Source organism: Anabas testudineus, chromosome 19 (genome assembly GCF_900324465.2).
Source record: "Anabas testudineus chromosome 19, fAnaTes1.2, whole genome shotgun sequence".
In the NCBI taxonomy this organism is placed as follows: domain Eukaryota; kingdom Metazoa; phylum Chordata; class Actinopteri; order Anabantiformes; family Anabantidae; genus Anabas; species Anabas testudineus.
In genome coordinates this window covers 18,574,134-18,600,383 of record NC_046628.1, presented here as the reverse complement: position 1 = coordinate 18,600,383, position 26,250 = coordinate 18,574,134, and the positions used below count along the sequence as shown (strand labels likewise).

Below are 26,250 nucleotides of genomic sequence, written 5' to 3'. Positions count from 1 at the left end.
GTGAGAGATGTGATGATTTGGAGGCTGCAGCAGAGGGAGACAGAGCTGTGATGCTGCAGCTCACCGTCACACTGAGGGATGCTGGGATGAGGAGGAGGTGACTCCAGCAGAGGCTGCAGAGATGCTAACAGCACCAACCCACAGGAGCTAACTGCTAACACACAGATACAGACAGAGAGAGAGAGAGACAGAGAGGGAGACAGAGGGGGAAAGGGGGAGATGCTAATACGATCACTGATGTCTGACACAGACACAGTGATCAGAGATACAGACTGAGCTGCAGTGAAGCTAGATTCCATTAGCATGAGGAGGCTAACGCACTGACACACACACATACACACACACACACACACACAGCTATGCAGTGTCGGAGGCTTCTGATTGGACGGTGAGTGATTTATGTCTTTGTGTGTTGTGAGTCAGATCTGAACTATGTATGTTTAATAATAACAGCTGGGATGATGCTGTTTTCATAGCATCAGTCGTAATCAAATTTTGTTGATTAGCTCACCTTTCTGGCTGCAAGAAAATACAGTGTACAAGTACTACTAATACTCATAGTGATACTCTTACTGGTAGGGGTCCTGATACTACTAGTGGTATTAATACTGCTGATACTTTTGCTTTTGATACTACTATTGCTACTATTACTGGGTTTGGTAGTTTGATTCCCACCTCTTCCTGTTAAATATCAAAGTATCTTTAGGACACTGAATGCCAAATAGCATCACTGCCATTAGTTTGTGTGTGAATGGGTGAATGACAAGCAGTGTAAAGTGTTTTGAGTATTGATAATGTAGAAAAGCACTCTATAAGTACAGACCATATACTATTACTGCTGATACAAACACTGCTGATTCTAGTACTTCAGATACTACTGCTGCTGGTACTACTACTCCTCCTGCTGTTGCTGTTACCAGTTTTTGAGACACGATGACTGTTGGCGTCGTGTATCCTAGCAACTGTCACCTCAGTAAACCTCAACCCTGTTAAAACAAATCTGTTTACATGTAACCAAACCTTAAACTAACACTTTTAACCACACAGATAGCAGAAAATTATACACTCTGATTTGTTGTTGATTTTGAAGTTGTTAAATGTATGTAACAGTTTACCAGTGTGTGTTTTTACCTGTGCACAGGTGCCAATGTCATCAAACTTCAGATTGACAGTGAGCTCTCTAGAGGGCGGAACCTGCAAGGGGTAGTGGTGATGTCAAAGAGAGGAGCAGGGATACGGGGGAAGGGGGAGCGACCTGATGCCATGGCAACCCTTCAGGCAGCAAATGAGGAGCTAAGAGCCAAACTGACAGATATCCAGATTGAACTACAACAAGAGAAGAACAAGGTAAGGTCTACACAGTTCAGAGTTTATCTAAGAGCAGCTAGCTGCTTACCTGGTGTAATCTACAGGTGAGTCGTCTGGAAAGGGAGAAAAGCCAAGAGTTGAAGGCTGAGCACCACCGGGCGATGGTTGCTGTGACAGAGCTGAAGACCAAACTTCATGAGGAGAAGCAGAAGGAACTGGCTGTTACCAGGGAAACATTACTACGACAACATGAGATGGAACTGATGAGGGTGATCAAGATCAAAGATGGAGAGATTCAGCGTCTTAATGGGCTGGTCCTGAGTCTCAGGGATGGGTCCACCGACAAGGTGAGACACAATGCCCCACACACACACACATGTACATTTGTCTCTGATGTCAAGCTTTAGGAGTTTTAGGAGCCTTTCTATTCCCATCTTGTTTAAAAAGCTGTAGACATAGTCCAGTTCTTTCCCTGGTACTACCAGTTGCTTATTATCAATAGATTGAATGTCCAGGATGGAGTACAGCAGGTACAGGTCTTTAGGGCGAGTCAAACTGCAATTTGATGATTATAGCCCATCTCCAGCTTTGGCCTCTAAAACTGGTTCATGCATTTGGATTTGCTGCTGTGCATCTGAATCACTGTTGTTCTCTTCTCTCTCTCATACTGTTCTTCACAGGAACAGAAAAGATCCCAGGGACATGGGTGTATATTAATCACCCCACTAGGGTAGGCTGGAGTTGTTGGGGTAGAGGATGATTTATCTTACAGATTTGTTGTAACAGGTGAGGAGCCCTATGCTGGCAGAGGTAGAGGAGGCCAGGAAGAGCTGGGAGGCGGAACGTTGTCGCCTCCAGCAGGAGATCCAGGAGTTGCGTGGAGCTAAAAGGAGTGCTGAGGAGACTCTGAGCTCAGCTCAGCAGGCCTGCCAGGCTCGAGCTGCTGAACTCAGGTCAGCTCATCACCAACACCAGGAGGAGCTTAACAGGACCAAAAGAGACTGCGAGAGGGAAATCCGCCGCCTGGTATGTGTCCAGCAACACATACATGATCATTTACACATTACATTTACATGACTGTTTACACAGTTGTTTTGTTTTTGTGGTCCCAGAGACCTGTCACCTTTAGCATTCACAAACCTGGACCTGGATCCACCACACATTCTCCACAAGCTCTGAACTGGTTGAGGTCAGACAGTTTGACCCTAAAAACTTAATTCGTAATTCACAGCAGAAAAACCTGTAATCAGAAGGTCTCTGGCTAGTAATTGTGATTTAAGAACTAACATTCCCAGACCTGAACATGGTCCACAGTCTACACTATTTCAGGTTTGTGTTTCAAAGTGGTGGAGCTAAGCACATTCACTTTTTTACACAGTTTTTTAAGTACTTTATTTCACTTTATACAATTCAAATATAATAATGTAGCCTGTGTCTGATGACTTTAGTTACTGCAGATGCAGATTTTTGAAACAAGGGCTGTTTGGTGAAAAAACACTTGGACATGCATCATTCATCGATAGTGATTTGGATCTACCATCAGCCACACCCACTTATCCTGTAGAGGGGTTAGGGTGCCCACTGTTACCCTCTACACAACAACAAAGTTGTTGTACTACAAAGTACTTAAGGACTATTTGTAGAAAGAATAATATGAATAAAAGTTAAAGAAAAGTATCCACCAAAACCAGGGAGATCTTTATTTTAAACGAAAAAAATTTTTTTGAATACAGCTTCTGATTTTAATTATGGACCTTCATGTGTAAATCCTTATTATGTAAATACATTAATTAAGTACAAAAAACAGACTGAAGGTTTCACGTCAGTATTGTCATGATCTAAACACACAACAGCAACAACACACTGATGAATGAAAACATAATTACTGACTTGAACACATGAGGAAACAGAGACCAGGCTTCACAGAGTGGTACAACACAAAGGAAAGACATAGAGACTGATACAAGACAAAACATGCTCTGCATTTTCTGTATTCTATACTGACTGAGCAAAGACTAATTTAATTTCTCTTTGTGAGATAAACTCATATGACCTTTGTATGTGTTACAAACTGGCACAAAATCTGAGAATCAATAACACATGATTACTGATTAGAATGCACAGTTACACATGCCCAACAAAAAGCAGCAGCCATAGTGCCACATTTGTTCAGCCAAAAAACTAAACTTAAAAACTAAACTAGAAATGTTTCAACAAAGCTATTGAGCTTTTTTTTTAGCCAAATTCAGCTTCACCATAGCTTACCACACAGACTGGTCTTTTTTGTGTCTACTGTCCCTGGCTGTTTACATGCACCAGTTACCAGACTACTAAGAGAAAAGCTTCCTTTTTCTTTTTTTTTTGTGCTGTGTCTTTTGTTAGTTTGTTAGTGACCTTTTATTCACTTGACAGATCTCTCCAGGGTTTGTATTTGTTTCCTTTAAAACTTGAATTGTGACAGGCTATCAAACATCGCTTAACAAAGAGGACCCCACAGAGAAGACTGTTTCCAATATTTGTGCCAATGAATCTGTACTAACACTGTAGAACTCAACTAACTGTCAAGTTTTACTTTTATCCAGTAATATCTCGGTGAAGATTCTCAGTCGTCCAGGGGAAGTTATCTGGAAGTTGAGTCATGGTAACTGAACTTCCTTCTTGTTAGATCGAAACGTTTCTCTACTCATCAAGAAGCTTCTTCAAGCTGAAGATAGGTGGTTAGAGACACTAATTTATCCTTCAGGTTTGGTTTCACTCCCCCTCTGGACTGAATAGGCTTGTTAGGTGAAACAATGGTAGGGGAAGATGTGAAGGATGTAAAAGACCACTGGTCTGCTCTATCCAATATGTGAACCTCACTGTCCTTTGTCCTTAAGATGAAGGTACACAGCTGATTCAGGTCCGGAGGTGTTACTCCTCCTGTGTAGCGGCTGTTTGGTTTCTCCGATGCACAGCTCAGAGCTTTCTTCACTGTCCTGGACCACAGACATATCATCCCTGGTGAATTTGATTTTAGTGTCCACTAAGTTAATGTGGTCTGTGAAGGCCTGTACCTCCTGGACTTTGATCTTCACCGAGGTGTCATCCACATATCTGAACCATTGGGTTGGTGCTCTCCCCAGGAAGGAGTTGAGAGTGTAAGTGTCTCAGACATGTTTCATTAAGATGTTTTGTTATGTCATTATCATCCTTTTATTACATCAATATTGTAATTCCACAATTACTAGGTTCACACAGTTGTTAAAATGAATTTAAAATTGTGTCTTAAGGCCTTACCCAGGGGTCGGCAACCTGCATGCGGCTCTGCGTGGCTTGGTAAAATAAATTATAAGTATTTAATTGAAGTGTATTTTATTTGTGTTAGTTCTTTTTTAAACTGTACTTCTAAATTTGAAGATTATTGATGATGAAGATGTTGCCCATCAGAAGGCCACTATTGTTCAGAATCACAAATAGAGTGATACAAAGAACCTTCCAAGACCGGACAAACACGTGTTTGAAACATGGAATTCATCCCCGACACCAAAGAAATATGCATTTGGAGTCCTGTCGATCTTCAGATTCACATACGTATGTGAGCAGCTATTCTCCATCATGAACTACATTAAAAACAAACACCGCTCACGCCTCACGACAGCTTACAGTCCTGCATAAAGATGAAAGTGACTTTGTACAGCTCTGATTTGCAAACGCTGTGTCAGAGGTTCAGGAGCAGAAGTCCCATTAACCAGGTAAAAGAAATATTTATGAAGATATTTTGCAAATATTTATTTTTCATTGTTTAGTGACATAGTGCATAGTGATATTTTTTAAATTCAGGTCAAGGCTCCGCTACACGCTCCAAAAGCCCAAAGGCAATATAAGGATGACGGCTCAGGGCATTTTCTGTTTGCTACGTGGATAATTTAAGTTCAGCTTTTTAATTCATTTGAAAGAGGCCTTCAACTCGGCGTGTTTTTTTTTTGTTTGTTTGTTTGTTTTGTTTTGTTTTGTTTTTGGGAGTTCAAAATGTTCATTACATAAATAAAATTTAATTTTCTCTGTAGCACTTCATAAATGTCATAATCAACACACTATAGTTGTTGATAATTACAAAGCGTAAAGGTAAAAAAAACAATATTATCTTTATTTTAGATTAGGCTCCTAGTGTTTTCTTTTCTGTGGAAACCGGGTCCAAATAGCTCTTTGGGTGTTAAAGGGTGCCGACCCCTGGCCTAACCTTATCTAATGTTAGGTTAAAAGAATGTGCGAGTTTTTATTTTTGATGGATGGATCATCTGACAAAAGTTTGTGATATTAGGGGACGGAGCTAATGTGGATGCAGAGGAGAGAAGGACACTTGTAAATGAATCTTTTTCTGCAGATGGTTCAAGAGAGACACACAGTAACTGTCCTTTAACTGTTAATGTTTGATGCTACTTGTGGTTTACATGGACAATATGTTTAGCTATATGCATTTCTGTTGTAGAGTATTTGGGCCTGTTTTATTTGTGGACACTAGCTTGAGAGACTTTAAAAATGACTGAGAGATATGTGTATTCAAATATTCATGTCCCTTTATTTTGTTATAGTTTTCACTGTGTCGGATGAAGAACGAGAGAAAGAGAGAAAATAAAAAACACAAAAGACATCTGTATGATTTGTGACCAGCATTTCTTTGGACCAGTGTAGCTACAGAGCGCTTTCTTCTCCACTTCTTCTATATATATGATGGCTACAATGAGTGACACTGGGGAACCCATGCCCCAGACCTTAGACACAACCTATCTCCTATTTATCATGCTGCCCTTTCATCTATCCCAGAAAGATGAGGTCCAATTCACACCTGCACCAGGTTGGACATACCCACTTAAGGTGTTAAGAGGGGTTGGCAGAGGTGTGACTATTACATCCTTTACATCCTGAAGTGAAACCAAACCTGAAGGATAAATTAGTGTCTCTAACCAACTGTCTTCAGACTGAAGAAGCTACTTGATGAGTAGTGAAACGTTTTGACCAAACTAGAAGGAAGTTCAGTTACCATGGCTCAACTTCCAGATAACTTTACCTAGACTGACGACTTCATTGACCTGTAGGTTGCTTGGGTAACTTGGAAGAGGAAGACATGGCTGATGATTTGCTATTATTCATGTTATGAGTTTTACAACAGAATTCTACAACATTTGAATAAGTTGAGCTGCTGTGCTGTTCCATGTGTACCACACAAGAACCAGAACAGTACCAGAACAACCTTCTCCTTTCAGCCAAAGTGTTGCTCAGGTAGACAGTGCTCAGTTTGTCTGGCGTTTCTTTAACTGCTAAGAAACACACCAGGAAGGAAGAAGACAGAGTACCTGTGCTGAGCTGTAGATTTATGTTCGAGTCTAATTTGACTTTCAGGACATTTTTCATCTCAACTAAAATCAACTTTCCAATGTGTTTTTAAACCACAACACCAATCCTGCCTCTTATCTGTCTGGCTGACTAACCCCACCCCTTATCCCCAAAACTAACCCTAATCCACCTGTCTGTCTACTTGTTTAACCCCACATCCTACCTATTTGTCTCATCTCTGTCTATATGTCTGTGTTGGAGATAAAGCTGAGGAACAGAGCTGACCAACACCACCTCTAACCTGTCTGTCTCTCACTTGTCTGCCTATCTGTCTACCTGTGTGTCTGTGTGCAGATGGATGAGATAAAGCTGAAGGACAGAGCTGTCAGTGTTTTGGACAAAGCACTTGGGCTGCAGGCTGGACACGCTCACCGCCTGCAGCTGCAGACTCAGGCAGCCGAGCAGCAAATCGCAGCCTTGAGAGACGCACAGAGAGTGGGGCTAAACACATCGAGCCACACCCCTAACTCCTCCCCTAACTCTGCTACTCACCTTGTAAGCTCTGCCTTCTCCTGCATGCTGTAACTCACCTGCCCTTCCCATCATGACATCATCGCTTTCATCACACAGGTGGATCCATGATCAATTCATGTGACCAGCTGATGGTGTTTTTCACAGGAAGTCAACCAATGAAAAAAGGTCCTGCAGCAAGAAATGATCCAACATTAATCTCAGAAAACTAAGACATGACAGATGATTTTACAAACTGCAGCAGCATTAGGCATCACAGCAAGAGCCACATTACATGCACTCAAGTAACCTGGTTATCAGAAATCCAAGTATATACATTATGTAAGTATGTATGTCATTTAATGTTTTTCTGCATTAGTTTGTCATATAAAATAATCTGATCTTCATCTAAGTCTAATAATTAACAAATATAATGTGCCAAAAATAATAATAAAAAATTCTGATCTTTCATGTCTTCATTGAAAACAACCATAAAAATCTCATTCTAGTGAAAAAAGTATGTGAACACTTGGAATTAATTACTAGTTGACCCCCCTTGGCAGCAATAACCCCAACCAAGCGGACCAGACCTGCACATTGTTCAGGAACAATTTTAGCACATTCTTTTTGCAGAACTGCTTTAGCTCTGTCATATCTTTTGGACGTCTAATGTGTGGCTCTCTTCAAGTCATTCCATAGCATCCATTTTTGGTCTGGGCTCTGACTTGACCACTCCAAAAGATGGATTTTGTTTTTCTGAAGACATTCTGATGTGGAATTTTCTTTTGTTTATTGTCCTGTTGCCTCATCCAATGTCTACAGAGTTTCAGCTGACTAATTGAACTCGAACTCAAATGACTCAATGCAAGCTGGCCAGGCCCTGATGCAGTAAAAGCAGGCCCAAATCATGATACCTCCTCCACCATACTTTACAGTTGGGATGATGTTTTCATGATAATATTCAGTGTCCTTTTTACACCAGATGTAGTACTGTGTGTTCTTTCTAAATAGTTCAATATAGTTTCATCAGTGCACAAAACATTTTGCCAGTGCTGCTGTGCAGTGTCAATGTCCTCTTTGGCAAACCTCAGGCCTGCAGCAATGTTATTTTTAGTAAGCAGCAGCTTTCTTTGTGGTGTCCTGCCATAGACACACTGCTTGTTCAATGTTTTACCTACTGTAGTCACATGAACACAGATGTCAGCCGTTTTAAAACTTTGCCTTTCACTCTGTGTTGTTTCTTTACCTCATAAATGATGTTGTGCTTTTGGGCTCATTTTGAATGGCTGCCGGCTTCGTGGTAGAGTCCCAAAGTGTCTCCATTTGTAGATTGTTTGAATAACTGTAGACAGGTGAGAAGTCTTTCACTTCACTTTGTAACCCTTTTTAGCTTTATGCAAATCAACAATTCTTGATCGTAGATCCTCTGAGAGCTCCTTTTGGCGAGGCATGGCTCACATAAGCGTATTATTCTTGTGTGGAGCAAACTCAAAAAGTTTGAGTGTTTTTTATGGCTGATCTCTATAAAGGCATGAAAGATCAGAATTTTTTAGGCACATTATATTTGTTAATACTCTTGACTTAGATGAAGATCAGGTCATGTTTTATGACAACTTAATGCAGAAAAACATGAAATTCCAATTATTGCATTGTATGCAGCAAAAGAAAAATCTGATTTTTGAAGCATAGTTCACATATTTCAAGTGTATGAAAACACCCCTCGCCCCTTTTTTTTAATACACACAGATAGTCACAGCATTCCTTTTACAACAGAACTGTCTTAAGTTCTCTGGGAGAAATCTACTACAGTGGCAAGAAAAACTTTGTGAACCTTTTGGAATTAATTGGTCATAAAATGTGCTCTGATCTTCATCTTCAAGTCACAACAATAGAAAAACACAGTCTGCTGAAAATAATACTACACAAACATTATATGTTTTCATGTTTTTATTGAACATAACATGTAAACATTCACAGTGCAGGGTGGAAAAAGTATGTGAACCTTTGGACTTAATAACTGGTTGACCCTTCTTTGGCAGCAATAACCTCAACCAAACATTTCCTGCAGTTGCAGATCAGACCTGCACAACGATCTGGAGTAATTTTGGACCACTTCTCTTCGCAAAACTATTTCAGTGTAGCAATATTCTTGGGATGTCTGGTGCGAATGGCTCTCTTAAGGTCATGCCACAGCATTTCAGTAAGGTTGAGGTCAGGACTCTGACTGGGCCACTCCAGAAGGTGTATTTTGTTCTGTTGAAGCTATTCTTTTGTTGAATTACTTGTATGCTTTGGGTCATTGTCCTGTTGCATCACCCATCCCCTGTGGAGCTTCAGTTAGCGGACAGATGGTCTTACGTTTTCCTGCAAAATGTCTTGATAAACTCTGGAATTCATTTTTCCATCAATGACAACAATCCATCTAGGCCCTGAGGCATCAAAGCAGCCCCAAACTCCCTCCCTCGCTCCCTCTGCTATGTTTTACAGTGGGGATGAGGTTTTGATGTTGGTGTACTGTGCCTTTTTTTCTCCACACATAGTGTTGCGTGTTTTTTCCAAACAACTCAATTTTGGTTTCATCTGTCCACAGAATATTTTGCCAGTAGTGCTGTGGAACATTCAGGTGCTCTTTTGCAAACTTCAAACGTGCTGCAATATTTTTTTTTTGGACAGCAATGGCTTCCTCCGTGTTGTCCTCCGATGTACTCCACTCTAGGATTCTTCTTTACCTCATTAAGCATTCTGCGCTGTGCTCTTGCAGTCATCTTTACAGGACGACCACGCCTGGGGAAAGTAGCAACAGTGCTGAACTTTCTCCATTTGTAGACAGTCTGTGTTACCGTGGACACATGAACATCAAGGCTATTGGAGATACGTTTGTAACACTTTCCAGATTCATGCAAGTCAACAATTCTTGATTGTAGGTCTTCTGAGAGCTCTTTTCTGCGAGGCATGGTTCACATCAGGCAGTGCTTGTTGAAACCAGTAAACCCAAAACTCGTGTGTATTTTTAAAGGGCAGGACAGCTTTCAGCAACACATCCAATATCATCACACTGATTCAAGATTAAAATTCAATTCAAGATTCAAAAAACTTTATTAATCCCAGAGGGAAATAGTTTTGCCTCATTACAGTTGTTCTCAAAACAGACAAAAAGAAAAGGAACCACAACCAGGAAAGATCCAACACCAACATAAATAAACATAACTACTAACATTAATACAGAAAAACTCAATATATATACAGAATATGTAAAATAGATAAATGAAATTTGGTCAATATATATAGCCTATGTGGATTGACAGCAAGTATATGACACAACTATCACTTCCCCCACCCCTTACAGAGGGGGGAGGAATTGTACAGATTGATGGCCACAGGTAGAAAGGATCTCCTGTGGCGCTCTGTGGAGCATTTAATGTTAATAAGTCTTTGGCTGAACGCGCTCCTTTGTCCAGCCAACACACTGCAGTGGGTGGGAGGGATTGTCAAGGATTGAGAGGAGTTTAGACAGCATCCTCCTCTCAGCCACAACATGTAGAGCAGGAGTACTCAACAAAAATTTAAAGAGGTCCGGTTACACAATATTTCAGGTCCAGAGGGTTATAATGTCCAGCTATATACTGCAATATATTATTAAGTAGTGTGCATGTAATCAATAATTAACTGTCAAATCTAATTATTTCAGTACCATTTAAAACCTTTTGACAAATTTATTGTTATGTAACATCAAAGTGAGCATGTGGCTCAAGATCCTGGTGGACTGGTCATACTGGGCTCTGAGACTAGCAACTTTCTGTGATTGACCCTTCAGATTTGAGTGAATATGTGTGTTCAAAACCTTGTGTTTTGTCTCATAATGCTGTTTGACATTTGCTCTTTTAATAAGAGCCACAGTTTCTGAACATATCAGGAACACTGGTTTAGTGCTCCCAGTGGGTAATATGAACAGACAGGAGTCCGTCCATTCCGAATTAAAAACTCTATTTTCACTGTCCACTTTTCTCTTTTCGGACATTTTTATATTTATCTCTTCCTGTTTCAGTCTCACTCGTCCCTTTATCAATTTTCTCCTCTCTGTTGTCTGTCTCTCGCCTCTCTGTCGTCTGTATCTCTCTCCTCTCTGTTATCAACGTCTTTCTTTATTAGTTCCTTTCAAACCTCGAACTTTCTTTCATCTACTGTTGAGTCGCAAAATTTACCGCCTGTGATCCACAGAATCGATTGGCTAAGTGCAGTCACGTGGGATGGCTTAACTCGCATTCAATTGGCCAATGAGTTCTCGCGTCCACTAAATAACTACCGTAAAGATCGCAATAGCTGCGGCGGTTATAATTAAGGTGTCACGCTAGATTTGGAATCAAAACGTTCGGTTTGGTCTGTAGCTCCGGGTCCATATGGGACAGCTTCTGGGTCTGTATCCATACCACGGTCCGCCTTGTTAGTGACCCCTGAAGTAGAGGGTCCAGCTCCACCCCCAGAACAGAGCCCGCCCTCCTAAACAGTTTGTTTAGTCTGTTAGTGTCTGCCACCTTCATGTTGCCGCCCTAGCAGACGACAGCATATAAGATGACACTGGCCACCACAGACTCATAAAACATCCGCAGCATGGTGCTGCAGACGTTGAAGGACCTGAGTCTCCTCAGAAAGTACATCCGCCTCTGAGCCTTTCTGTACAATGCTGATGAGTTTTTAGTCCAGTCCAGTTTGTTGTCCAAGTACACTCCCAGGTATTTGTACTCGGACACAACCTCCACCTCCTCCCCCTGTATAGAGAGAGGGATGACAGGACTCCCAGATTTCCTGAAGTCCATCACCAGCTCTTTTGTTTACTGATGTTCAGTTAAAGATAGTTGAGTCCACAAAACTGTCCACCACCCCCCGGACTCTGTGAGATCTCCACCTTTAATACATCCTAAAACTGCAGAGTCATCAGAGAACTTCTGAAGATGACAGGACTCCAGCTCCATCTTATCTTAGTTCAATCATTCAGGTCTACATCCCCTCACGTCCACTGCGCTCAACCGGTGTAAGATGTCTGGTGGTACCAGCACCACACAGTCGATACCAAGGAAAACTGTTCAGCTCAGTGATCCCACGATGGTGGAATGAGCTGCCTATCTCTGCACGCTCAGTCATCTCACTTGCAATCTTTAAAAAACTGCTGAAAACAGAACTCTTCCACATCTTCCTTTGCACATGATCCTCACTAAGCCCCCAGGCTTGTCCAGGTGGGTGTAGGTGCGATAGAGCAGGTGTATGATGGTGTCATCCACTCCTATATGGGTTGATTGGAGGGTGTCAAGTGAGGGTTTGACCAGAGGTCGGAGGGACTCCAGGATTAGCCTCTCAAAAGCCTTCATAATGTGTGATGTCAGAGCCACTGGTCTGTAGTCATTGAGGACTCTGGGACGTGGCGTCTTATTCACGGGAACCAGGCACAACTTTTAGCGGATAGTGAACTGAAGTAAGCTCTGTGGCTCAGCCTGGAATCGATTGAAAAAAAGATTCAATTTGTTGGCTCAGTCCACATTCCCCAGAGTCTCCTTGATGCTGGACCTCATCCCCTCCAAACCTCCCTGGTGTTGTTATGTTGAAGACTTTGTTCCAGTTTTCTCCTGTAAGCCTCCTTCCCCTCCCTGTTCTTGGACTCCAATTAGCTCTTGGAGAAGTCATGGAGAAGGCTAGGGGTTTACATACTTTTTCCACCCTGCACTGTGAATGTTTACATGTTACGTTCAATAAAACCATGAAAACATATAATGTTTGTGTACTATTATTTTCAGCCGACTGTGTTTTTCTATTGTTGTGACTTAGATGAAGATCAGAGCACATTTTATGACAAATGAATGCAGAAAACCATGAAATTCACTTCAGTTTTTCTTGCCACTGTATTTCTACTCTATACTAAATCTACTCTATTGAGTAGAGTACTCTATTGATTGTAACCTGGTTATTGGGTGAACTGAATGTCAACTTACTGCCACAATAGCATCATGTTATCATCATTGTACTGTCAAATGATACGACACATCTTAATAATTATTGTTACATGAATAATTCTCAGTCATCCAAAAAACATAACACAAAACATTTCACAAAACATTTCACTACCCATTAGTCTCAGTCTGAGGATAGCTGGTTAAAGACCACATGCTGCTCCTTAATTTATTCCCCCAAACAATCAAGCCCAATTCACCCATCCACCAGATTGGTCACACCTAAAGGCCACTTGGGGTTGGCAGAATTGTGACGATTAGATCTACTCTAGTCACCATACTGTCTCACTACCGTCATTTGTTACTGCCACATTCCCATTTTACATGTTGCTATGATGTTACAATCACATCTTATTGTCTGTTTATTATTATGCTGTATTCTACATTCACATTAGAGCTGCATCATAATGTGACATGTTGGGCTCCCTAAGTTAACAGTAGTAAATTCAGGAATTGCAGATTTGTCTGATACAGTCAGTCAGTGTTAGGAGCTGCTGGTCCTTCAATCTGTGTGTTATTGTTATTTTATCTTGTGAATTTTACTGAAGACAGAAACCCATGACTCCGCCAGTAAATAAAGAAATGCTGTCTGGTCCTTCTCAGTTGACTTCAATGTATTTATTCTGGGTTCTACCCAACTATTCCTTACAGCCTCTCAGATCAAACAGTAATGAGGACATCGCCAGTTTTCTGTTGTGTCAATAAGAAACTCCTTTGTTTAAGTCTGTGGTCAGTCACTGAGACACAACAAGCTCTATAACAGTCTGACATCAGAGATCACATTGACTCTTAAGTCTTATTATCAAAAGATTCACAGATACAGATTCACAGTCATTCAGCAATATCATACAGGTTAATGTTCTCCTGACTCCTAATACTACAGTACCCATGGACCTCATGGTTTTGCTAGGGAGAAGAAGACAGTGCTTTACCAGCTGCAAATGTAGCTTCAAGTCACTGATAAATAGCAAAAAGCACTTTTTCAAAACATGAACATGAAGCTCGGTAATCTTTTGTATTGCATGAGTAGTTTTGCATTTTCTCTAATACAACTGTTCATCTTTTGTGCAGTGTCATGTTCAACATGAACACTAAACCTAACCTGTGTGTGTGTGTGTGTGTGTGTGTGTGTGTGTGTGTGTGTGTGTGCGCGCAGTTTCAGGAGGACCGCGACACTCGCAGATTTCAGTTAAAAATTGCTGAGCTCAGCGCCATCGTCAGGAAACTGGAAGATCGAAACGCTTTGCTTTCAGAGGAACGCAACGAGCTGGTAATGCACAATAGTCACATAGAAACATATGAAACATGATAGTTTATTTATTTATTATTAGATTTATTTATGAGGACACTCGATGAAATAGTCCACACACACATACAAATGTACACATTGTTTATCTATTGCCTGATCAGGTTTTCAATTTTCAATTATATGAATTTTCTGTAGTTTAATATATTTCATAATTTCACCAAATATTATATACTTTTTCCTCTGTGTTCTAAAAATGGCTTATATATTGTGCAAGTTAAATCCTTTGCTGTTGGTCACTGCAGCTAAAGCGTCTACGAGAGGCCGAAAGTCAGTTCCTTCCTCTTCTGGACAAAAACAAACGTCTAAGTAGGAAGAATGAGGAGCTGGCTCTGGCTTTGCGCCGCCTTGACAACAAGCTCCGCTTCATCACCCAGGAGAATCTGGAGATGGTAACTATGGTAACTCTTGACCCTGACATCACACCGGCACAGGGTTAAGGTTTTTGTCCCAGTCAAACCAGTGGAACGTGTTCAGCTACATTTACTTATACTGAAGGGACTCGTAGTTACAGTATTTTATATAGACATGGACTATAGTTCCACACACAACAGGGAGACTGAGAAAAGACATGCACACTTAGATTATGATTTATGATTAGGCCTGTGTATGTAATAATGGGCAGAAGAATGTGTGCGTGTGTGTGAGAGGTCTGGAGACGGGTATAATGAGACATTTTTGTTCATATTTTTGTCCTCTCAGAAGTGGCTCCTGTAAACTCAGTGTTTGGGGCTGTGATGTGAACCAGTAGATATCTAGAAATAGAATGGGAAAATAGGATGAGATAGTGGCTGGTTAGTGTAGTGGTAACATCACTGCCTCCCATGTGGGAGACTGGGGTTCAAATCCCAGCTGTGGCCCACCACCAGTAGGGGTCCGTCAGCGTGAGGCAAGACCTCCTCACGCTGCCCTGCCTACTCGGATAAAAGTATCTGCTAAATGACTAAAATGTAAATGTAGACACATAGGAAAGGTAACAAAGGGAGTCAGAAGTCAGAGGGGGCGGAGAAAGCAATAACACTCCGGGTTGGAACTAGACACATTCTACCTTCAGAGGAAAAGGTGACCTCGTATCCTGACTGAATAATTTGTATTATGTTATAATTCAATTCAATTCAATTCAATTTTATTTGTAGAGCGCTTTTTACAATTGACATGTCACAAAGCAGCTTTACAAACCAAAGAACAGTAATGAACTGTATGTTATGGTCATAATAAGTGATTGTCCCTGATGAGCAAGCCGAGGGCGACAGTGGCAAGGAAAACTCCCTGAAAGCAAAAAAACTGAGAGGACCAGATCAACAGGAACCCATCTCATTGGGTGATACATGCGTGTAGGCAGCAGTTATAAAGTTAAAGTCTTTAGTTAATATGGAGTCCAGTAGTATTGCAGGCAGACTGTTCCTTCTTGGACTATCGAGCGTTGAGTCGAGAGCTCAAGAAACAGCTTCCGACGTCCGCCGACGGGACGAATCATAGTACTTGTGACAATCCAGTCCCAAACCATCCCAAAGGGCAAACGGTGATCCAGGCGACGAGATCTCAGCCAAATTTGGGCATCAGGACGAGTCAGACAGGTCCAGAGGGCAAAGGGTGTGAATGACGTGTAGCTGACAGAGAGACAGGAAGAGGAAAGAGAGAGGGGAGGGACAGAGAGGAAAGGAGAGATAATAGTAGTGTATTCACAGTCAGATAAAGTTTGAGGTGATTATATTTAGGAGTGCAGCAGGGACCCGGCAGACACTTTGACGCTAACTAAACGGGTGGGCCAGAAGGAAACACAGACATGAGGGCCACTGGGACTGAGCACAAACACTTCACCATCAACAAACCCGAGTGATCAAGTGGGAAGACACATCTAAACATCCGTTCACCATAATGCTCTACCCATGAGTCTTCCCAGATCTATTACAAATGCTGACTAATAGGTAGGTTTCAGCCTAGACTTAACACTGAACGTGTCTGAGTCCGACGCTATTTGGAAGGCTATTCCATAACTTTGGGGCTTTGTAAGAAAAAGCTCTGCCCCAGCTGGTTTTAAGGATACGTGTTAACAGGCACCAGCATCCTTGAGCGAAGTAGGCGTGGTGGACATAAGACACAGCAGTTCACTAGATAAGCGGCGCAGACCTTAATGCTTATATATAATAAATGCTCATTTGAACTGTATTGATTTGTCTGTACTATCTAAACTACTGCAAAACAGTTTTACTTTAGGACAACATTGTTGTGAAAGTTGGCCCACTCTGCAGCCTCTGACTGAATTTACAATATTCAGTGTTACTATGGTAATAGTAGTGTTGGTGGTTCTCCACAGAGGAGACCAAGCTCATTAAACGACCTGGACCGCAGTCACTCCACCAGTTACCATGGTTACAGCCAGGACGAAAGAGAAATGGAGTTTCTAAGGTTACAGGTGATGGAGCAGCAGCACATCATCGATGACCTGTCCAAGGTACAATTGTTAATGCTACTATTACTGTAAATACTGCTGATAATACTGCTGTTACTTCTGAACAACAGCATGTCAATACCTGCTGCAACAGTTAGTAGGGCTACAGCAGCACACCATTAACAGCTTCTCCAAGGGGGCTGTTGATACAGTCTATCCAGGTTACTACTACTACTACTGTGATACTTCAAATAAAATAAAGCTGTGTTTGGTTTTTCAGGCTCTGGAGACAGCTGGTTATGTAAAGAATGTTATAGTAAGTACTGAGTAGTACAACTTCCACTGTAAGTACTACACTGTCAGGATGGCATGTGTGAATTGCTGCCCCACCCCACCACCCCGTGTGTTGTTACTGTCAAAGTGGCTGTTGTTGTGTTGCTCTGCAGGAGAGAGACATGCTTCTGAGGTACAGACGTCAGGAGTCAGTGAGGAGGAAACGAACCTTCAGAGCCTGCAGAGTGAGTCTGTCAAACTTCATTGCTACACTTACTAATACTACTACTGCTGTAGTACTGCTGGTACTGATAAAGTTAATATTGCTACAGCAGTTAGTGTTAAAGCATGTCTACTTCAGTAAAACAAAGTCCTCCTTCACTGCAGTGTTTTCCTATCTCCTGGAGTAAAAAAGCACAATTTTAGCCACATGTTAATGTTGCTGTAGGTGATCCACTTGTTTTAGAGACTTTGTGTATTTTTGTCTTCTGTCCATGTGAGGCCGATTTGTTACTGTACAGCCTAGCTGTTTACAGGTTATTACATCGGACTGCAGTAACTGTACTGCTACTACTGCCAGTAATACTATGATTTACAGTAGTACTAACATCTTGTTTTACTGTGTCCTTTAGTCTGGATCATGTTGGATTTCCTTATGTGAATATACCACCTCCTGCTGTATGTGTACAGGTCATAGAGACGTTTTATGGTTACGATGAAGAGGGGTCCGTGGACTCTGATGGATCATCTTTGTCTTTTCACACTGACAGAACTCCGGATACTGAACCAGAGGAGGTAAGACAATGCCCCACCCCACCCATCACCCCTCAGTCTCTAACAAGCTGTTCATTAGAAAGCTGAGACTGAACTCATTTGACAGGAACTACAGATTCACATACTAATTTTGCTACTGGTCTGAATAGCATACCAGATATAACTGGTTTCTCTGTGGTTCTACTGGTTTCTATTCTACTATCTGTGTGCTTCAGGTGTGTGTGCGTGAGGAGACGGAGCTCCGTTACCGCCAGCTAACTCAGGAGTATCAGGCGCTGCAGCGCGCGTACGCTTTGCTGTCTGAGACGAGTGGAGGAAACTACGATGCTGAGAAGGAAATCAAGGTGACTGAGTCACTGAGCACCAACAACTTGCTGGTTCTGTTGTCAACTGCTGAAAATGGAACTCTTCTGCATCTTTCTTTGCATTAAAAAAAAACAACAACTTTTCTGCTCTCTTGTATCTCAGAAACTTACTTAGATTTTGTTTTGCTTGCCAAAAAAGATAGCAAAACTTTTTTGCTTGTAAATGTAAATGTACAAGGCCACGTGACTGAAGGGAACAGGAATTGAGCCAATAAATGAAAGTACTAACAAGTTGCTGGTTCTGTCTGTGTTTCAGACCAGAGAGCAGCTTCTGAGTGAAATCAGCAGATATCAAAGCAGAGTGGCAGATCTGGAGTCAGCCCTAAACCATCAAGGACTGGTAAAACAATTCTGTTAAAAAAAAAAAACAACCTGATAGAGAGGAGATAGACAGGTGATATGATTGGTCTATAGACCAGGTGAGAATACTGTATGTGTTCTGATTGGTTCCAGGGTAGACACTTAGAGGACAGGTCGTACCGCTGATCACAGGAGCACAGACAGGCTAAACAAACCATAAACATAGAACAGTTGTGGTCTGTAAAGTGCTAAACCCAGGCAGAACATGGTGCTGATACTGACCCATGACCTGGTACAGGTGTATTTACCTTCAGATCTACGGCATCACTGTGGTATGAACTGACATGTGGTGGAAACCCTGACCAGTCAGAACAAACCACCGTTGTTTGAGTTTTGTGCTTTAATCCATTAGGAAAAACCCCATCTCTTAGTCAGCTACAAGACACCACCTTACCTTACCTCACATCACACACAGCATAGGCTACAGACATCGTAACCTGGGATCACGGTCTCCAGTGTCTCTGTCAGATGTTTAAGCTCCAGCTATATGTTGGTGCAGACAGCAAAGTTAGCATAATGAAAAACTGCTGTGAGTTTTAGTCAGAACAGTCTTAGAACTTTTGTACAGGATTTTCTGCTCAGAGATGCTGGATAGACACAGGATCTGGTGATCAGTTGGAACACGATGGCTGTTGGCTCTCTGTGGAACATGATTGAACATCTCTGACACAGAATGCAGAACAAGTCTGTTATAGGTCTGACAATACTGTTCAGTAATAAACTCACTGTCTCTGTTCTGCTCTTTGTCTCAGGATGTGAAGTGGGTGGAGGAGAAGCAGGCATTGTATCAAAGGAATCAGGAGCTAGTAGAGAAGGTGAAGCACAAATTTGTATTTTGTATATAACTAAGCAGAAACTACAACACATAAGGACTTAATTCAGTTTGATTGTTACCATAGCATCAGCAGAAACTGCAGACAGGAGCTGACTTACCTAAAGGGCACACCAGCAGAGAAACACCCTCTGTAGTTAGTATGTCTCAGTTTTAAGCTGCAATACACTGTGTTCAGCTGTGTGATGAGACGACGCCCCGAGACAGTGGACTGCAGCTGTTTATGGAGTCCAGGCTGAAGGGGTCACCAGGGTGGTGTGCAGGGCCATGAGCACCATCACTGGCTACAAGGCCAGGTGACTGAAGAGAACAGAAATAGAGCCAATAAATGGAAGAATTTTTTCAATTGATTCCAGTTTAAGCCTCAGATCCACCCCTAAACAGATTTACTACAGGGTCTCCAGTCCCTCCCCCACACAACCAAGCCACTATCTCTGTATTGACTATGTCAGATGGTGTACTACAAGACATCTTCATCTTCCTCATGCACCTGTCCCTCTCTGGTAAAGCCATCACTTGAACCCATCCAGTTTTCCTTACACATTCACATGCTCCACTGCACTTACAGAAAGAACTGAAATGAAAGAACTGGTGCAGGACCTCGGAAAATCCAGGAGTCCTGTCACTCCTCTTTCTTTACAGGGGGAAGAGGTAGAGATTGTATCAGAGTTCAATCGTTTACTTCAGTCTCAACAGCTCTGTATAAAAAAGCCTAGAGCTGGCTGTATTTTCTGAGGCGGTAAATAAAGTGTAAAACCAGCATAATATATCCGTCTGTGTCTATATCCTGACTGTTTATTTATGATATGATGCAGGTGAAGCAGATGGAAGGTGAAGATCTGCGGCTGAGAATTGACATCCAGGACATCAAAGACCAAAATGAGCTGCTGGAATTCAGGATCTTAGAGCTTGAGGTAAAATTACTCAGAGACTCAACAACATGTTCTAACAGTTGCACTGATGTCAATGACAGCATTGTGTTTCCATGGAAACGCTGTTCCATGCACAGGAGAGGGAGCGACGATCACCTGCCATTAACTTCCAGCAAGTTAATTTCCTAGAAGGCCTCAGTCCTCTGCAGATCTACTGCGAGGCAGAGGGAGTCACAGTGAGTAACACATCCCTACCGCCATACACACCGGAGTAACCCATGTAAACACACGTGTAATAATTTGTTCCTGTTCATCAGGACATTATAATCAGTGAGTTGATGAAGAAGCTCGACATCCTGGGAGATAACGCCGTAAGTGTATGTTGAATTTATTTAGTACATTTGTGTCTATTACAGTTTCAGATTCTACCTGATCCACATCACAGCAGTCAACAGAACTACGACACTTGTCTACGCCTGGTTACACACAATTTACAGCCTTCTCTGAAACATAATCCTGATTTATCCACCAAATAAAACTAAATGCAAAACCAGAAAAAGTGTTGAAGGTACACATAAAGCGTATTTTATGTTTCTGCACGGATCTGCCCACTTTCAGTCGTCATTGTTTGTAGTCCAACAAAAATACAAATCAAGCTTAATTAGTGTCATTTGTTTTGTTGTTGACTTGACATGTCACTGTCATGTTATTTACATATCTTCCTTTAGAATCTGTCCAATGAGGAGCAAGTGGTGGTGATTCATGCCAGGACGGTGCTCACGCTAGCAGAAAAGGTACAACAGACAAACAAACATCTGAACACACAAACTGACCTGTGAGTCTGTTTTAGTTAGAAGTGGTAGAGGTATACAAACCTAATACTCGTGTAAAAGTGCAAGTACATGACTAACAGTACTGGATTACACATAGAAGTACCACTTCAATATCTTGTCTCAAGTATATGCTCTAAAATGTACAAAGTATGAAGGTAAAAGTACTCCACATAGAAAACAATTTATAATAAATTAACGAAAAACTAAAGTTTTTTACTCTGGTAAAGTGCAAGTATCTCAAGTACTGTATTTAAGTGCTATGTCGAGTACTTAGCTACTTTGCACTTTTGCATTTCTGAGATCCTTTTATCAAAATGATTGACAAACTATAAAGCAGCCAGGGAGAAGACACTACAAGCAAAGTGCCAGGAGAGAAATGTTTCAGCTCTGTCAAACATCGGAGTCTAATATGGGAGAACAGAAGTCTTTGTTTGAAGTGCACAGGAAGTTAGTATAATTGCAGAGTGACACAAACACATCAGCATACAGATGCTCACGATGACGTGGTCTGTGTTTTGATTCAACACAAAAGCATAAATCAATCTTTAGTTCAAAGACATACTGTATTAAACCTATCCAGACCAGGATTCTCTGTCCCCCTGTGGGGCCCAAAACCAAAGAAGTGAGTGGTGTCACTAATTTTTATGTACTTTACCCGTTTGTCCCATCAGTGGTTGGAGTCTATCGAGGTGACAAAGTCAGCACTGCAGCAGAAGATGCTGGACATTGAGAGTGAGAAGGTAAAAACTGTGCCTCTCTTCTCTGCATCACATTTGATGTTGCTGCATGTCCAAAATGTGTCCATGTTCATCTTAATGCCTAAACCATCCCCCTTATTGTTTCTGTTGTCTAGGACCTCTTCATTAAACAGAAGGGTTACCTGGATGAGGAGCTGGACTACAGGAAGCAGTCAATGGATCAGGCTCATAAGGTCAGTGTAACTGAACATCATGAGTAGCAGAAAACTGGTTCACAAAAGTCATATATTTTTAAAGCAATATTACAATTACATTAGGACAAAAGTAATATTGCCTTTTGTAATGGAAACAACATTTTCTTATTAGAAAATGCTTGTTCTTGGTACAGAGGATCCTGGAGCTGGAGGCCATGTTGTTTGAGGCTCTGCAGCAGGAGGAGGATTCCACTATGGAGGGATTAAAGGAGGAGGGTCACCTCTCTGAAACTCTGACAGAGAATGAGAGGGAGGCGCTCAGGAGAGCTATGGACCAGTGGAAACGAACTATGATGTGTGAGCTGAGAGAGAGAGATGCTCAGATCCTCCGAGAGAGAATGGAACTTCTGCAGCTCACACAGCAGGTAAGCGTTCGGTAAATGCTAAACAGGAGTTAAATCTGTAAAAGCTGTCCTTGTTGTGTCGTTAATGTTGATTCCAGCATCCAAACGCCTTCATAATAATTACAGGAGACTCCAACCACACGTCTCTGGACACAACTCTCCCCACTTTTTACCAGTTTGTCAACTGCTCCACCAGAGACCATAATACTTTAGATTTACTGTATGCAAACGTGAAGGATGCATACACCTCCACTGCTCTTCCTCCCTTAGGCAGATCTGACCACAACCTGGTGCTCCTCACCCCCATCTACAATCCTATTGTTCAGAAGCAGACAGTGACCACGAAAACTGTAAGGAAGTGGTTTCAGGAAGCTATTGAGACTCTGCAGGGGTGCTTTGAAGCCACAGACTGGAATGTTTTCTGTGACCAACATGGAGACGACATCAATTCCATGACAGACAGTGTCACAGAGTATATTAACTTCTGTGTGGACAACATCATCCCAACCAGGACAGTGAGGTGCTTCTTGAACAATAAACCCTGGATCACCAGCAACTTAAAGGAGCTGCTGAACAGGAAGAAGAAGATCCCACCGTCATCCCCCTCCCCTTCCTCTACCATACCCGCCTCCCCTACCCATCTGTCAGTGACCAGCAGCCAGGTGAGGAGGCAGCTGGAGAAGCTGAACCAGAATAAGGCAGCAGGACCTGATGGTGTCCGCCCCAGAGTCCTGAAGGCCTGTTCTGAGCAGCTCTCTGGGATTCTACAGCACCTCTTCAACCTGAGCCTGAGACTGGAGCAGGTGCCAAAGGTTTGGAAGACATCATGTCTGACGCCAGTTCTTAAATCATCATCTCCTTCTGCTCTAAATGATTACAGACCAGTCGCCCTCACCTCACATATAATGAAGGTTGAGATTTGAGCCATTTGAGACCTCAGGTTGAGACATCACTAGACCCACTGCAGTTTGCCTATCGTCCCCGGGTTGGAGTAGATGATGCTATTGTCTACCTGCTTCAGCGAGCTCTCTCACACCTGGACAAGGCAAACAGCACTGTGAGGATCACATTTTTTGATTTCTCCAGTGCCTTTAACACCATCCAGCCTGTCCTGCTGAGAGAGAAGCTCCTGAAGATGCAGGTAGACTCCTCCACAGCCTCCTGGATCACTGACTACCTGACAGACAGACCACAGTTTGTACGACTGCAGGGATGTGAGTCTGAGCGGGTGGTCAGTAGCACAGGAGCACCTCAGGGGACTGTCCTCTCACATTTCCTCTTCACCCTGTACACCTCAGACTTTCAGTACAACACTGAGTCTTGCCATCTGCAGAAGTTCTCAGATGATTCTGCAGTGGTTGGGTGTATCAGTGGTGTGGAGGAGACAGAGTACAGAGGTCTGGTGGACAGTTTTGTGAAGTGGTGTGGGAACAACCATCTGACCTTGAATGTAAGACCAAGGAGATGGTTGAGGACTTCAGGAGGAAAAGAACTAGCTTTGACACTGTGTCCATTCTGGGTGAGAAGGTGGAAGTGGTGGACAGGTACAAATACCTGGGAGTTCACCTGGACAACAGACTGGACTGGAAGTTCAACACAGAGGCTGTATACAGGAAGGGACAGAGTAGACTCTACTTCCTGAGGAAGCTCAGGTCCTTTAATGTGTGCAACAAGATGCTGCAGATGTTTTACCAGTCTGTTGTAGCCAGTGCGACATTATTTGCTGTCGTCTGCTGGGGCAGCAGCATCAGAGCCAGCGACACTAAGAAACTGAATAAGCTGATCAGGAAAGCTGGCTCTGTGCTGGGGGCTTCTCTGGAACCTGTAGAGCAGGTGGTGGAGAGGAGGATGCTGCACAAACTGCTGAGCATCACAGAGAACAGCTCACATCCTCTCCACAGCCTACTTGTCAAACAGCGGAGCAGTTTTAGTCAGAGACTTCTTCAGCTCTGCTGTGACAAGGAAAGGTACAAAACTGTGTTTTGTGTATTGTTGTGTATATTATGTTACTCAATGTTCAAATGTTTTTCTGTGTAATGGCTGTTGCAACACTAAAATTTACCTTTGGGGATCAATAAAGTATCTATCTATCTATCTATCTATCTATCTATCTATCTATCTATCTATCTAATGTTTTTTGCAGAGGAACAAGGAGCTGGAGGAATTTATAGAAGCACAGAAACGACAGATTAAAGAGCTGGAGGAGAAGGTAAACATAATGTCTGGTTTGAGTGAAGGAGTTCAGCTTTGTAAAAGTAATTCTCCTTCCTGTGACTTTTTACTCACTCTCCACTTTTGTTTGTTTGTTTTGTTGCAGTTTCTGTTTCTGTTTCTATTCTTCTCATTGGCCTTTATCCTCTGGTCCTAACAACAGCTGGTGAGTAACCACCAAACCATGTTTACCCCATGTACAGGGACTAAATCAACAGTTGGTCATTTGTCACGTTTGTGTCTAAAGTGACAAATGAGGAAAAAACAAACAAACAAACAAAACATACAATTGTTAGAAGGCACCGTATACAAAGTTTTTGTAAGTTCCACAAGTGCCCCACAGGGGAGATTTTTAATGCACAGGAAGCGCACAACAGTTCTGTTGAGTTTTTAATGCTTTGAATATTGGGTGTGAGGCTGCTGTGTTGTCTGATGTAGGTAGTTTGTTGAGCTGAAGCGCTTTGCTTGCAGTCTTCTCAAAGGAAAATTTTCAGTTTGAAGCCTACTCAGAGACTAAATTGTAATTCTTATTTCAGCCTAATTTTAGTTGGCTGTGTTTCTGATAAAATTAGCTGTAAGCTGGTGAGATGGTTATCGTTGAGTCATGAGTCATCTACATGGGTTCTTCTCTCTTTTGGAGACGAAAATGAACAACTGAACCCCAGCAGAAAAGAAGAATTACAACACAACAGTGAATATTATAATATAACGAAGTGATTTATTGCATGGCTGTTGTATTACAGTGGCAAAAAAAACATTGTGAACCTTTTGGAATTTCATTGTTTTCTTCATTAATTGGTCATAAAATGTGTTCTGATTTTCATCTAACTCACAACAACACAAAAACACAGTCTGCTGAAAATAATAGTACACAAACATTATATGTTTTCATGTTTTTATTGAACATAACATGTAAACATTCACAGTGCAGGGTGGAAAAAGTATGTGAACCTTTGGACTTAATAACTGGTTGACCCTTCTTTGGCAGCAATAACCTCAACCAAACGTTTCCTGTAGTTGCAGATCAGACCTGCACAATGATCTGGAGTAATTTTGGACCACTTCTCTTCACAAAACTATTTCAGTGTAGCAATATTCTTGGGATGTCTGCTGTAAAGGTCATGCCACAGCATTTCAATAAGGTTGAGGTCAGGACTGACTGGGCCACTCCAGAAGGTGCATTATGTTCTGTTGAAGCTATTCTTTTGTTGAATTACTTGTATGCTTTGGGTCATTGTCCTGCTGCATCACCCATCCTCTGTGGAGCTTCAGTTGGCGGATAGATGATCTTACGTTTTCCTGCAAAATGTCTTGATAAACTCTGGAATTAATCCATCAATGACAACAATCCGTCCAGGCCCTGAGGCAGCAAAGCAGCTCCAAACCATGATGCTCCCTCCGCCATGTTTTACAGTGGGGATGAGGTTTAATGTTGGTGTGCTGTGCCTTTTTTTCTCCACACATAGTGCTGCGTGTTTTTTTCCAAACAACTCAATTTTGGTTTCATCTGTCCACAGAATATTTTGCCAGTAGTGCTGTGGAACATCCAGGTGCTCTTTTGCAAACTTCATGCAAACCTCATTCAGCATTCTGCACTGTACTCTTG

General features: G+C 42.0%; 2 protein-coding genes across 6 annotated transcripts in view; one reads left to right on the top strand and one right to left on the bottom strand.

Moving 5' to 3' along the window:
• The first annotated feature begins 82 nt into the window (after positions 1-82).
• jakmip3 (Janus kinase and microtubule interacting protein 3) lies at positions 83-24,978 on the top strand. Its single transcript, XM_026350959.1, has 23 exons — positions 83-388; positions 1,142-1,347; positions 1,413-1,655; positions 2,095-2,334; positions 6,976-7,176; positions 14,287-14,400; positions 14,682-14,828; positions 16,754-16,891; positions 17,109-17,144; positions 17,275-17,346; positions 17,792-17,896; positions 18,091-18,219; positions 18,497-18,580; positions 19,353-19,415; positions 20,248-20,346; positions 20,442-20,540; positions 20,622-20,681; positions 21,033-21,098; positions 21,809-21,877; positions 21,991-22,068; positions 22,224-22,454; positions 24,577-24,642; positions 24,751-24,978. The coding sequence occupies exons 2-23, from the start codon at positions 1,213-1,215 to the stop codon at positions 24,799-24,801; spliced, it is 2,526 nt and encodes an 841-aa protein (XP_026206744.1). The 5' UTR covers positions 83-388; positions 1,142-1,212; the 3' UTR covers positions 24,802-24,978.
• si:ch1073-416j23.1 (rac GTPase-activating protein 1) overlaps positions 7,210-26,250 on the bottom strand; it is a 47,065-nt gene continuing 28,024 nt past the window's right edge. For 2 of the 5 annotated variants that reach the window (XR_003298276.1, XR_003298277.1), the window contains 3 exons: positions 19,534-19,732; positions 19,327-19,403; positions 18,606-19,240 (listed from right to left, as the gene is read on the bottom strand). The gene's annotated coding sequence lies outside the window, so the exon portion shown is untranslated. Of the gene's footprint in view, positions 7,324-18,605; positions 19,241-19,326; positions 19,404-19,533; positions 19,733-26,250 lie in introns of those variants that run through there. The other 3 variants (XR_003298278.1, XR_003298279.1, XR_003298280.1) reach the window with 3 other exon arrangements.